This window comes from Cylas formicarius, unplaced genomic scaffold (genome assembly GCF_029955315.1).
Source record: "Cylas formicarius isolate icCylForm1 unplaced genomic scaffold, icCylForm1.1 PGA_scaffold_1__22_contigs__length_36826433, whole genome shotgun sequence".
NCBI lineage: Eukaryota > Metazoa > Arthropoda > Insecta > Coleoptera > Brentidae > Cylas > Cylas formicarius.
The window spans coordinates 36657407-36672132 of record NW_026844264.1 but is presented as its reverse complement, the minus strand read 5'-3'; the positions used below and the strand labels follow the sequence as shown (position 1 = coordinate 36672132).

The window sequence follows — 14726 nt, the reverse complement described above, 5'->3', positions numbered from 1 at the left end:
AACCTTGTCACTGTTTCAAGCAATTGTCGTCAAAAGTGGACCCAACAATTTTACCTCAAACTTAATAATTAACGTATTTCCACATAACCAGTCTCTTTAAATCATATTTAACGTTACATTTTGCGTATGCCACCTCGTCGCAGGTCGATATAATTAAACTGTGAAATAAACCGTGCGGCAGCCTTGAATGAAATGCAAAGCTTAAAAGAAAAGAGACTTTAAAAAAGCATACTATTTGTCTTGGAGTTACTGTTAAGCGAAGTGTCATCCGATTGACGTTTTTTTTTTCACATCCTTGAAGGCGTGTATATAAGAATGGACCTGCGGAACAATCCGATTTAGTCGAATGTTCAAATTTCCCAATGAAAGCGGTGACTTAGGAACTAATTGGATTTTATACCGCGACATTTTGTCCGTCCATTGTTCGGTTGTTGTGGTGACCGGTTAGGTTCCGTTCGATTTTAAGTGAACATGCTGGCAATTTCGGCTTCAAAATCGTCGACCGCTTTTAACGTAAGTAAGATTAACGATCACACATTTTGATTTTTTGCAAAGATACCAACGTACCGTGTCATTAAAAACCAGTGCAACTAATCGTGATAAAAATTAAAGAACGGTGGTCTCTAATACAATTTTATGGCAGCAATAAGTTCTAGAATCGGTCCTGGAAAAGAAATGAGCACTCCTGTCGTCTTAAAATTTCCGGTCCCGAAGGGCCACTTAACCCATTATTGTCCAGCCTATAATTTATCAGAGCGGACTATAAGGTTTCGTAATTATCAGAAGCGATATGATAATTTTAATGAAGCCGTAACACATAATTTCCCTAATAAGCCATTGTAAATACCGTTGAATTATTACTTTTTTACTCTAGAGACCATTTTCTGTAGTATGTAATTGTGCATTGGAATACTTCACCATTTTACCTCTGCCTGGTGTTTATTTAAATCTATATTTAAAATTTTGAATAGAAAAAGTGCTAAGTTTAATTAAAACATTTTTTGCAACATTTTTAAAAGAATATATATTTATTTATAACAGGTTTCCTCTTACTCTTAAAATTTTACCTGTCCAGGCAATTGAACTGATATCTGCATGCGAAGTGCCTTGAGTGCATGCCACCCCACCCACTTCTTCTTCTTTTGTTACATGCTTTTTTAATAGAAATAAATTGATGTAAATAAAAAATATTTCTTTATTTTTGCATTGATTGCGTTCTAGTTGTATATTGCACGGGCATATCTAACAATTAGCAAGTAATTTATGTATGATAATTGTGGGTTAAATGAGAAAGTGTAACTTCTTTTGTGAAATGTTTTTCTAGTGCAACACAATAAAGTCACTTTTATTATTATTATTATTATTATATACTTAGTTTTTCATACTTTGCTAAATACTTACTTTTTGTAGAATTTTTAATTTATGTTTATGCGATTTGTTTGTAAAAGGTATTTAACAAAATATAGTATATTATAATATTGACTTTACTCTTGTGTTCTAATTAATTTTATAAAAAGGTGTATCAAAGAATACCTTGTCTTAAATTTTTTTAAATATATTTTGCAAATAAATATTTAAAATTGCAAAACACTCTATTCAATTTTTTTTAAAAGTCAAGTGATCGAGAAACAATGACCAAAAATTAATTTTTATACCTACCACCTTGTTATTGTTCTTGTTTAAAATAATTTCTAAAAGTAATATAAATATAAAATGTTAAGTTTCAGTTTTACTTAATTTTTTTTTAAATAACTACGTCAATGATTTCTCGTTTATTACATATAACCTTGAATATATGTCTCTGATAAAGCTCAAAGAAATAATCATATTTCAAACTGTTTAAATAGTACAAAAAATAATCATAAGATTGGTATTGTTTTTCTTGTAAAGAGAACTGTAAATAAGGAAACAAAATGCAAGGATGACAGCACATTGACGTGTAAAACAAAATACTAACAATTTTCTGAGTTATTAGCCTAACTGGTGTTTTTAATATAATACTCTGTGTGTTTTATCGTCATACAATGGAATAATTATATGACACATATTATATTTTAAACCGCTTGTTTTTGAAATATTTACCAAAATACGGAATAATCTTCATATAATTTCGAAGAGTGCTGTGACTGACAATTAATGTCTTCCTTATATCTGACATAATGCTAAGCAATATAAATTAATGCTGATAAGTTAATGACAAAGTTATTACGATTATTATTCTACAAATTTATCATCGGTTAGAGATGTAATATTCTTCAAGATACAAAAACAAAAGTTAATTCTTTGCAAAAATAGTTCGTGGAAAGGATTGCTGGACAAAACACTGCAAAATAGATAGTTGTAAAATGGTCACATGCTAAACTAACCAAGTGACGAATCTAAGTTTTAAATTTATGTGAGTGATTTACGAAGCGGAATTATCTGAGTGCCAGAAGGAGAATGAGAATATCACACAGACTGTCTCAAAATGAAAGTTCCTTGTGTCCTTGAGCTGTAATGGTATGAAAATGCATATTGTCAAAACGTCTTCTTTTTATCTCTGACGTCCATTGAAAAGATTCAATTATTTTTTGAATTTAAATATTTCTGTATTAAAATGACCTTTAACTAGTCGGGATTCCAATGGCTCCGAATGAGGAAAACAGTTCGAATTTCTGTAGTCATCATTATTCCTCAATTAAATCCGAAACTTCAGGAAATTGTGAATAATTTTCATCCAGAATATGGTAAAATGTTAGTGGATGTTATACCAGAGAGAATCGATTCCATTATAAAACAAACACGCGGATGCATTCAATGGCAAATCTAACCAATTGATAACAAGCCACAAATATTGTTGATTGGTAGTCGATACCACATAGTTTCATATTATCTTTGTTTGTTTTGTTAGGGTTGGCTACAATAAATGAGAAACAGTTTCGAAATGCGATATGGTCTTAATATTTCTACTTGGTCCAGTTTATATGCAACTAGGTTTTATATGAAAAAAAAAAAATTTTTGGTTAATTAAAGAAAAATGTTGACGGGTTTAATTTGCCCTTTTTTATAATTGTTATTTTTTGTTTAATCCTCAACTAAACGAAACTAAGTAATTAAAAAATGCAAAAAAGAACTTCGCAAACCACTTGCAATGGCTCCCGCATCAAGATATTGAACTTGGAGCTTTCCGCCTTTCTATTAACTTTATATGCGTATTACGGCACATGTCGCCTAAGGAAAAATAATTCCGCTAAACTTCGATTTATAACCTTTCGAACGTGAATAAGACAAAATTGCTTAAGATGTGACAAAATACATAAACTGTAATTTCCTTAAAAGCTTTGCAATGGCAAATCGAAGGCGGCGAATTTAATGAGACGTTAATTACACCAAGTTGCTGCTAATTACGTAATGGCACGTTAAGCGTTATTAATTAATCGGTAGCGGGAACAGAAGTTATCGATGCGTATTCAGGGGCGTAAACTTGCGCACATGTTTCGTTTGAATATTAATTATCTATTGAAGTAAACATTGACTTTATATTATATATAATGTTATAAAGTCAGCAGTACAACAATATGTCAAGCGAAATAGAAAGCAATAGGTTTGGGGTTCCACAGGGTTCACAGTTGGGACCTGCGGCTGTGCTGTAGTCCATTTATGTTCTTAATTTGAAAGATTCAACTTTGCTGGCACTATGTCTTCCATTTGCCGATAATTTGGTACTGGTCTTAGCGAGAGAGAGTTCCAAATCCTGGTAAATGGAAATCTAGATATATATAGAAAAGACTACTTTGCAAAAGGAAAAAAAGTTTGTTGCACCTATACAAATAAAAATCTATAACACAGAACTTGAGCGGGTCTTCTAGGTCAGATTATATTTCCAAGGCTAATAATACGTCTGAATTGAACTCAGCATATTGACAATTTACTTAAAAAAAAGTAGCTCCTCAGGTTAGTGTATTTTTCTTACCCCACCTAAGGCATAAAGAGTTGGGCGATCCATGTTTAAGTATTGAAAATTAATCAATGTAAGTATAGGTACAAACTTATGAAGAAAACACAAAAAACACTATATTTATAAACCCAATGTCCAATAAAGCCAGTAAGGGTTTCTGTTATCCAGTTTTCCTGGTTTCTTCTCAGTTTACTAACTAATTACCAGAATATATAAAAATGCATGTGTATAATTAAAAAAAATTGTTAAGTGTTAGTAGCGAAGGGTAATTGCAAAAATATTCTAATTTAGGTTATTGTCAATGTTTCTGTGAAACTCTTATAATCGAGATTACGATGAAGGTGGGTTATTGTAATCTGTTTCTATACGTACTAATAATGTATATTAATTACTACATACAGTAGCTAATTACGGTATGGTTTGTAGAAGTCCCATATTTCTTACTGCATTTGAATTAGAGACCAGCGCTAACTGAAAAGTTTGTCGCGTTATGTAAACACTTAAAAAAAATCAATTGCATCCACACCAGCGCATTTTAATATACTCAAAAAAAATGCGAAAATTTCCAGATTATTGTGACTTTGACGCTGATCGGACTGTGCGAGAGTTTCCCCTACCAATACTTTCAGAGATTTTATTATCTCCCTCACTATCATCCAGATGGATACGTTCAAGGGTACGACTGCGACCTCCCAGGTCACGTGGACTATTCATACAAGTAAGTAATAATCGGCGAATAAGGACCACGTTTTCAAATGTTTAGAAAGTAGGTACGTGCAGGGATCAATGCGATTGTTCGAAGAGTGATTACGCAAATGTGAAAGCGAGTCACCTAAATATGGTAGGATTGCATATCTTTACTAAACTAACCTAAAAATCGCTAAGTTCCATTCGTGATATGTACATGTTGGATATGGGTAATTATTCAATATAATTGCTCGCGATTTGTCCAATGGTTTTAATAAGCACTAATAAAGCACTTAGTTTTCCGCTATTTGTAAGCTGAACAATAATACGATTTAGCATATGTTAATAGACCAACAAGTTGTGTTTAAAACTATATTACTACTATAATTACTAATGAATCTCACCAACCCAACATTAAAAATTGTCCTCTATACATGAACACTATTCGCACTGTTTCTATTCTTTTCTATTCGCACTACTTCTATTTCATACCTAATATACACTTAAGGATCATAATGTTGCTAAAAATGTACTTAAAAAATTATTTTTTTTAATAGAAATAGTTATGTTTAGACTAATGTATCACTTCACAAAAGTCACGTATAAAGGTTTTTCATATAAACTCGACGATAGTGAACTTTGCGCAGTATGTAATCTCCCAGAAAATGAAACTCTGTTCCACATACTGTTCAAATGTTCTCCGTATAACGAAGTTAGAACTATCCTGTTTAAAGTTACTAGTTACAAAACTGCGTCGTTTGTTGTTAAGCTTGAGGAGAGTTCCAGAAATGTGGTGAATAGTTTTACACTATTTACAGTAGACTGTGGTTTAAAAAAAAAAAAAGAAATGTTTTTTTTAAGATATGCTTTCTTTGTGGAAAAACTGGATACACCTCTCTAGGGTGTCTATCCTAAAACTTAGATCGGTTCTTTTTAATCAATCTTATTTTTTGCTTCGATTTATTTATTTATTATGTGGTATACTTTAAATAAGTAAAAGCAAGAGAAGATTACGAAAGAATGTGGATCAAGTAGTCTATCGGTCAGTATCTTCTTTAACGAATCATGTGAGATCGTAAATAAATCCAGGTCTAAACAGTGAAGGTTTGCAGCTGTGAGTATACATAGCAGGTGTTTCTTAAGAGAATGGTAAATAAATATGTTGATAAAAATTAAAGGCTCTAAAAGAAAAATAAATGTTTACAATGCAGATGAGTTTAGAATTAACTATCATAGTCTAGTAGCTGAAATGCTGAAATTTTTGAGGTGGTGCTACTGGAGGAATGTAGGGTTCTCTCTCACATGGTTAATTCTAATGATATAGTTAAATGTTCCGTTAGAAGAACTCAGTATCTTCTTTTGTTTTCCTGTCCTTCCTGAGCTTCTATAGTCCATGGTCCAAACTGTTTAATAAGCGTTTTATAAGCCCATTTGTTGTCAGTGTCAGTACTTCTAAAAAGCTTGTTAAGCGATCAGTCCTGCTGAATGTTCGGTCTTTAGCTCTGTCGTTATTGAATTTATTGGTTATCTTTTCTAAAGCTTAAGGTTTTTTTGCATTCGGCATTAAAAAAATAGATTCTCAGAAATGGCAGAGAACGAATAAGATAAGGAATGGATCTTTTGAGCCTTTTTCAGTGGAAGCTTGTCGCGGTGGGCTCCGTAGAAAGGACCTCCGGTTGCTTTCACTACTAACTGGGCGCTGGCGATATGACTGGGCAATGTCACGTACTCAATTAAATAACAAATGTAACAATCGAGAGGTCCGTTGAAATGTTACGCTAATTAATGGGCGCGCTCTGAATTCGCTTAATTGCAATTAAAAATCGGAATTTTTATGTAAAAGCTTATTTATGCATATTTATTACTATTGCGATATTATAATTTTTCAGTATTTATGTTATGCAGCCAAGAGCAAAGAAAATAGTAATTAGACCGGAATGTCGATGCACGTTTGTTTCTTCTTCGGTATTCGATATTACGAACCCTACAACTTCTCTTTGACAAAGGCAGCCCTGATAAAAAGTCACTTTTAAAAATTTGCTAAATGCAATTAAATTTGAATTAAGTTCGTGATCGCAAATTGATAAAAAAGTCAGAGAAATCGATATTGTTATACTTGAAGACGTCACTTTTCAAATATGAGGAAACTGCAAGATTTTGCCGGAGATTTGTTATAAAAAAAAGCTCCTATAGGTCGGGAAACGCTTAGTTTGCTTAGTTTCTGGCGGTCATTTTCATCATTTTCTTAAATATTTATTCAAACTCCGTTTATTGTGATTTAATTCATGAAAATAGCAATGATTAATATTTTTTGCTCGAGTGTAGTAAATAACAAAAATTGTTTAGCTCAGATCTTTTTGACAAACTGTTCGTTAAGAAGCCTCCCGTGACGGCACTGGGCTTCACAATTTTTATGTATTTAAAAATTGGCCCTCTATGATTGAAAAATTACTTTGGGCAAATTGCAAGCCGTTTTTCTTCAACACCCCGTATCTAACTAACCACAAACTAAGCAAAGCATTTCAAGACCTTTTATATGGACTATTTTATTGTTGGTCTCAGAATGTGGAGACTTTGCTTTTTTTTTTCCAACGGAACACAATTTTATCAGTTATTCATCAGCTTGAAATGCCAGATAGACAGATTTGGTTTCAAGGGGATGATGTTGCGTCCCATTTTTCCTAACAAGTGGTTGAATATTTAAATACGGCTCGCCTCGGCACAGTGGATTGGTAGCATAGAATGGCCTGCAAGATCTCTAGATATTACTCCACTAGATTTTACCATCTGGGGATATTTATTTTAATTTTATGTTTTGCAAGGATTTTTAATTATATTGTCAAGAAATTAAAGATAGTAAAAGTAGCAAAATAACTTGGTATCGACATCTACTTTTGGAACGATCCTGTATATTTTCTAAATACTGCAAAAAAAATGAGTAAGAAAAAATGTGTTATTTTCCACATGAGATATTTCCCACGCTTTGAATTTTGACGTTTGTCCATTCTGACAGTCATGTCAGTGAATGTATTCGTGTTTTTTGCGAAAATGTACCCAAAAACTAACGGTCGTAGAAGAAGTATAGTATGCAACACGTTTGGTAAACTTTTGAAATCACTCGTTTATTAAAAACTCGCTCCGCTCGTGCCAAATAAATTCGTGAGTCAAATGCCGTTTACCGCATTTGGTGCATAACATACTATTACGCACTGGTAAGAAAAAGATCTCTTGATCTTTCATACGAACACTGATATGTTCTACATCTATTTTCCCGTAGAGATATGGCGGCGATTACAGCTTAAGCATTGTATTAAAGTTCAATATTCAACCGATTTTTGAATAAAGTTAAGTTGGGTAAAACTGATGAAATTATTGGTTCTTATTCCATAAATTAATCGAATTCAAAGGTTCTGCAAATTTTATTACAAACAGTTATATTTATGTATGTATTTGTTTATATATATTTCACACTCCATTCAACAGGCAGACGCAGCTACTCAATTACAGAATGGCACAATGTAGGGTTATACTATTTAACAATATCGGGAAAGTGAGCAATAAGAGTATATTATGCAACAAGTGCGGTAAACGGCATTTGACTCACGAGTTTATTTGATACGAGCGGAGCGAGTTTTTAATAAACGAGTTAGTTAAAAAGTTTACCGAACGTGTTGCATACTATACTCTTTTACATTTTCGCAAAACAACACAAATAGATTCGCTGACATGACTGTCAGAATTGACAAACGTCAAAATTCAGATCTCCGAAAATATCCGATCGGTCCCAAATTCGTGCGGTAGAATCCCGGAAATCTCCGAAGTGGGTCGCATTCATGGGAAACGAAACTGACGTGGTAAAACGACGCTTCCCGCACGCTAGATCGGTGGGTATTAAGGTATTTTACAGACGGGAGTAGAAATATTTCTTATGTCTACAATGAAAGCAAAGGTTATATTTAAATAAATTGTAACTACGAGCTAAAGAATTTTATATACGTTTATTTGAAATAAACTAAGGCTTAAATTAATATAAATTCGACCGAAATTGCTCAATAGTCCCAGCACCTGATATGGATTAGCGTTGAAGCTCAAGTAATTTATACAAAAAGGAGAAACCACAAGGTTATTTACAACTTTGTAAAGAAAAGCAACATTAAAACAGCTTCTTCGAGTTTCGAGCTACTTCAATTGCAAAATTTTAAGTTTTCTTCGTACGAGCAAAAGTGTCGATCTCTTTTGTATCTAAAGTTTAAGTCCTTAAAAAACTTTTTTTGTATGCTTTCTCTTCTGATGTTAAATTTACTATAAATAGGATTCCAAACTGTGGATGAGTACTCTAGTACAGATCTTATTTTGTTTATACACGATTATTACTGACTGATGCTTATTGAACCGTTTGGTAGTTTTCAAAATGAAGCCCAGATTTCTCAAACATTTTTCGACAATTGTTTCGTTATGAGGCTGTGAGTCAAAAAGAATTACCAAGTCTTTTACTTTCTTCACTCTTTTCAGCTGTTTATTGTCAATCATTATATATCTATAAAATCATTTTTTCTGGTAAATAGAATATAACGACATTTTTTAAGATTTAAGAATAATCTGTGGTTTCTGCAATAATTGGCGAATCCGTCAAAATCCATCTGAAGCTCTCATATATCCAAATGTGAACGAATCCCATTTTTTATTTTTAATCATAGGCAAAAGCATACACAGAAACCGGGAAACAAAGGCCAACATCGAAAACAAGAATATTAAAAATTTTGGAAATAATAATTCGAGTAACATCTCACACAATGTTGATTTCAATTTTCTGCTGAGAACTATGTGCCGATAAATGAGTTTGAGAGAACTAACTGACTAACCAACTGACCAAAACTAACCCGCACATAACAGGTCTACAATAGAAGTATTATATATTATAATGCTGCTATGTTTATTAGAATTAGTTTCCGGTTTTCTTATCTTCAACGTGGTTATTCAAAAGCGACTTTTTATATTGCAGCTTGGCCCAGGACGATTTCTTACATCCCCAAGGAAACTTTTTGGGCGACGGCTATTGGAAACACCGAGCCATCCCCCCCAAGGCCGATCCTGTGCAAAGATACTCCTACATCGCTCCCAACGGTATGCTCTATGTGACCGACGACACGTCCTCCCGGCAAAACACCTTCCAAGTCCCCGCCGGTAACGCATTTAGACCTCCCGGTGGCGTTTCGACGGGAACTCAAAACGGGATGCAACCGCCCAGAAATAATAACCAACCGTCCGGCAGCAACAGAAACGCCACCGTTCCGAATGACAGAAGGACTAACCAACTTGGCATACCGTCGGCCGCATTGGCGTCCTTATCCGGGGGTGGTCTAGGTTAAAGCAATCTGTTTATTCATTGCCGTAGTCGCACGATTGTGCTTGATTGATTTCGCAAATCGGATCATGTAGCTTTCGTCGACTATGTGATACCGAAAACGTTGACCTTGACGCGGTTTGATTGCAAACTCGTTGTCGGCAATATTGACCTCTAAAAATTTGAGTCACATTGCAAAAGAATAAAAAAAATAGTACCGGGTTACATACGCGGTCGAAAGAAATTACAAACGCCCATTGAAATTTTCTCTCCGACGTTTCGATCGCACTATCGCACTGATCCTGATCTTGGATCACATTTCTTATACCCTGTGTTTAAGGTTACAGTCGGTCAAAAAAATATTTTTTAAGTTTTCTTTTACTTTCTTCTTTCACTTATATTTAATGAGAAATATATTTCAAATAAACATCGGCAGAGTAATAAAAATAAAATAAAAATTGAGTGAGACATTTTAGTTTTAGGAGCAAGAAACTATGTCAAACAAGTATCCATACACTTTAATAAATCGCTATTCAAAGCTGCAGATAGAACCGTTCATTATCAATATTTTATCAACTCAGCTTTCCATAATTTTTATTCCTAAATTTAAACAAATAGCAAAATCGAATACCTATTATATATATATAATATAATAAGGACTATCATTATTTCTAAATTTAATAATATTTCGCAAAATAATGTCTCTTATAAGGTTCCGATGGTGATTTTTGCCAGATTTTCCATTGCGATAAATCACATAAGGGTAAAATTTTAAAAGAGATCCAAAAGGTATTTAAAATTTTTCATAAATATCACATAAATAAACAGATGTCGATTAAGTAAACCAAATATTGTGATAAAGCAAAAAAATAATAAATAAAATAGGCATTTGGTTTTAAAATTGGGATTTATTTTGGCATAATCTCTTATTAGTTTTCTCAATGTTTTAACTTCACAAAATGTATGTTTTAATTAGTTTCGTAATGATTATGAAAAACGAAATCTTTGACTTTATAAATATAAAATTAATATACTAAATATGACTTATTAATATTATTATTACTGGAGAGTTTTTATTATTTCTTAATTATTATATTCCTTAAAGAATTTCTCGAATCTTTCAATGTTTTTTAAAATTACTTTAAAGACCAAATTTATTTAGTTTGTAGTTGTAGCAAAAGGTTGTTTTTAAGACATTTGTAAAGTATTACCAAGTCCTGTTTGGTAATACTCCATTTTAGTATTTTATACTGTTTCGACTCCATTTTAATTTCTTGATCATGGCGTGTTTTACTTTTAGTAGTACATTATTTTTAATTTTATTCATGTATGTTATATAATTTATATTTTAGTTTAGTAAGACTGCCAGATATTCAACTGTAAATATTACACCTTTATCGTTCAGATTTCAATTGGAACATTCGACAAGACTGCCAAATGAATTTATTATAAATAAAGATTCAAACCTTAAGTTCTAATCCTTTTTCTTTATAAACAAAGAGAAGACCCATTTATGACAACAGTCACACAAATAAAATAGATATTAAAGAAAAACAATTTTTTGATGAGTGAAATGAAATGAAATATAACTAAGAAAATTAAAGTAACCCTTGCATTCACTTAAATCTTTGACTTTAAGATAATGCGGAGATATTTCTTTAATTGCTTAAATTTAACCTAATAAATTTTCATTTTTTTGTTGTCCATATTCATTTCAAATGTCCATTTAAAAATTAATTTTGGTTTTTGGGATGCCTCGAATGTCTCATGTTGTGAGCTTCGCCTCAGTTTGTATTCCTAGTATGCAATTGCACGTTGACTAAAGCAGGGAACGTTCGAGCAAAATTTTGGTATAATTAAAATATTTCAAAAATAGAATAACCCTTGTTCATGTTTCATTCATTTATTTATTTTCACTCATTTTCAGCAGCCGTTTCAAGGATTTTTCAGGTTTAAGTGAAATTGAATACCATCTGGTTTCCTTATGGCGTACTTTTTTATATTAAAAAATGCCTTACACAAGAAAATATCAAAAATCCTTTTTTAACGAGCTGCGGATAATTAATTTTCATGGAAAAAATTGTTTATATTAAAATAAGCTGATTAAAGTTTACCCGCAGGCCTATATGACGTCACGACAAATTGCCTTGCGACGTTCGAATGTGAATATAGGGTGTATTCTAATTGAATGTCAAAAATAAAGGGGCCGATTTTTGGGTGTATTTTAAAAAGAAAACTTTATACCAACATATATTCTAAACTTTTGAGATACAGGGTGGAAAAATATTTAAAAATATATTTTTTTAATATATGTAATACCACTTTAGATATATAATATTTAGCTACACCAGTGGCGGGCGTACCACATTGATGGTACGCAACTGATTTCTCTTCGAACTCTCTCTTCGGAACAAAAAAAAATCACTTCTCCGAATTTTACGCAAAGTAAGCACTGGTGAATGCGGGTATTCAAAATTTGATTTTAATGTCAAGGCATACGGGTCCCGCGCAATTTTAGACAAATATATGGTCGCATTTTTAGAGAATCCAAAATTTATGATAATCGCAAATTCGGGAATATTTTGGAAGGAATTATGAATAAATAAACTGGTCGCCAGATGGAATGTCGATTTGTCAGCGACGGTTTGCATTTATAATTAATAACTAGACAAGTAAGTAAAAGTGAACAATTTTGTTCGACCAATATCACTTAAAGTTATCATTCGCTTTCGGACACGGATCTTTTTTTATTTCGTGGTGGAAGATTTTAGAACTTTAAATGAAAATTTAGTTTACTTTAGATCAAACATCACTAAAACGTTCTAATATATGACACACCATTAAAATTTACTTTAAAAACATAAATGAAATGAGATAAAATAAAAAAGATCATTGTTCCTTGAAGTTCCTTTATGTTCCTTAAATATTTACCTACGAAAATATCTTTGTGAACTGTTATAATTGCTCATAAGCATTTGAATGATAGTACATATGTTTTATTCGCCACGGTTTTTTGAGCCACTCTGTATACTTCAAAATATTTTTAATTTGTGCATCCGAATAATCTTAAAAAAAATTATTTGCCATTTCCTCATAACTTTTGCAACCAATTAAATAATCAACTTCTGTTCAATCAACTGCACCCTGTACAATAGATGAAAGCTTTGAAAACAGCATTTTTTGCTGTATAGGTGGGCTATATCGCAATATAAAAGAAAGTAAGATCTGAATCATAGTCTTTCAGTTATAACCAATTTTCAATAACAGGTGGACCCATTTTTCAGTTTTTTTGAATTTGCAGCCCACCCTGCATATTTTTGAAAAATTGTCAGGAATAAAAGTTTATGGAGCCGTATCTTCTGCGTCTTCTGGTTCAAGAATTTTTTTTTGGTCTCGTAAACGGTTTTTCAAAAATGATGGTTCCGTCACGGGGCAAAGTCGATGAAGTCGATTGCTTCAAATTTGGGACACTTCAAAAAACAGTCGAAAATCGCGAAAAAAAGATGAATATCGGCTTCGGATCAGTATCATTTCTTATGAGAAGGGTTAAAAAGGAAACAAATTTGAATTTTGTAGCTCCAACGGTTCGAAAGTTTTTCAGGAAAAACCAAAAGACGAGAAGAGAGAACGGAGAACCGACAGACAAAATTATTTTTTTTTTCGACAGTGATCATTTCTGTGCTAACGGCGATCCTATAGGATCTACCGTTACCGAGATATAAAATTTTTATACTAGCGTAGATGCTTTCGAAAAATTCTATTTCATCGATTTTCGAATTTTTACCTACGCTCCTGAATACATAAATTGTGTATTGTATGGATGAAGATATTTTCGTCATTAACGTTTAGCCAGCTGGTAAACTGAAATCATTAATCAATAATCATCAACATCTAGCTTTACCAGCTCCTTCAAGACAAAATAGTAACAAAAACTAACCAAAACACCAAGAAGAGCGTAAAAATTCGGAAGCCAAGTTCACCAACAGACCGAACGCATTAATTTGGATCACATGTCACAATAATTATATATCTATGGCCCTAAGCAATTTTAATAGAAATTAAAGTAGTTAAAATTTAAGTTCAAGTTAAAGTCAAAGTTTTCTGGCGCTAGAAAGAGTTATTAATTTAAAGTTCTTTAAATTACACTGTACGAATGTTCTCTATTTCCTAACCTCACTTTTTAGCACCATAATTTTCTGAGGAAAAATACAGATTGTATAAAGATGGGTGTAATAATTACTATAGCTATTTTTTATTTTTGCCGTTATTTGAATATTGATTTTTGAACTTTGTAAATCTATTCTCTATCCACGAGCCACCCTAAAGTGAGAAGATAACATAATAAAAACTGACTAAAAACTAGAAAATTCCTTAAAAAATAGAATCTTGTGTTTTGGAGAACTTATTTTGCTTATATTTGGAAAGGGTTTTCAATTTCCTGAGAAAGTGATTTCGGATAAACCCAAGAGGAATTCTGGTGTAAAATATGAAGGACCTCCAAATAATTTCTGCCACGAATTCGACCAAATTCCATTGGTCGCTGATTTCTATCCAGGAAAGCCGAATATCGAAAAGTAAAACTCGCGGGTTTGCGTAAAACAAGAGAAACCGTTGTATTTTCAAACCGAATCGGAATATTCACGGGGTTCGATACTTTTCTAGCTCATTAAGTAAACAACCGCTGACCTTCCGAGAGTCGTTGATATTTATTCTCGATTCTGTGTTACCGTTTTAACCTCAGAAGTCAGGTGGGTACCA

General features: G+C 32.5%; 1 protein-coding gene across 1 annotated transcript; it reads left to right on the top strand.

Annotated features, from left to right (window-relative positions):
* Window positions 1-251: 251 nt before the first annotated feature.
* LOC132696727 (uncharacterized) lies at window positions 252-11546 on the top strand. Its single transcript, XM_060661720.1, has 3 exons — window positions 252-513; window positions 4507-4655; window positions 9627-11546. The coding sequence occupies exons 1-3, from the start codon at window positions 472-474 to the stop codon at window positions 9991-9993; spliced, it is 558 nt and encodes a 185-aa protein (XP_060517703.1). The 5' UTR covers window positions 252-471; the 3' UTR covers window positions 9994-11546.
* Window positions 11547-14726: the final 3180 nt, after the last annotated feature.

What these genes read in the sequence shown, in the direction of transcription:
- LOC132696727 (XM_060661720.1), top strand. Translation starts at nt 472, where the DNA reads ATGCTGGCAATTTCGGCTTCAAAATCGTCGACCGCTTTTAAC. An exon ending in AATCGTCGACCGCTTTTAAC is followed by an intron (nt 514 to 4,506) that starts GTAAGTAAGATT and finishes GAAAATTTCCAG; the next exon opens with ATTATTGTGACTTTGACGCT. An exon ending in CACGTGGACTATTCATACAA is followed by an intron (nt 4,656 to 9,626) that starts GTAAGTAATAAT and finishes TTTATATTGCAG; the next exon opens with CTTGGCCCAGGACGATTTCT.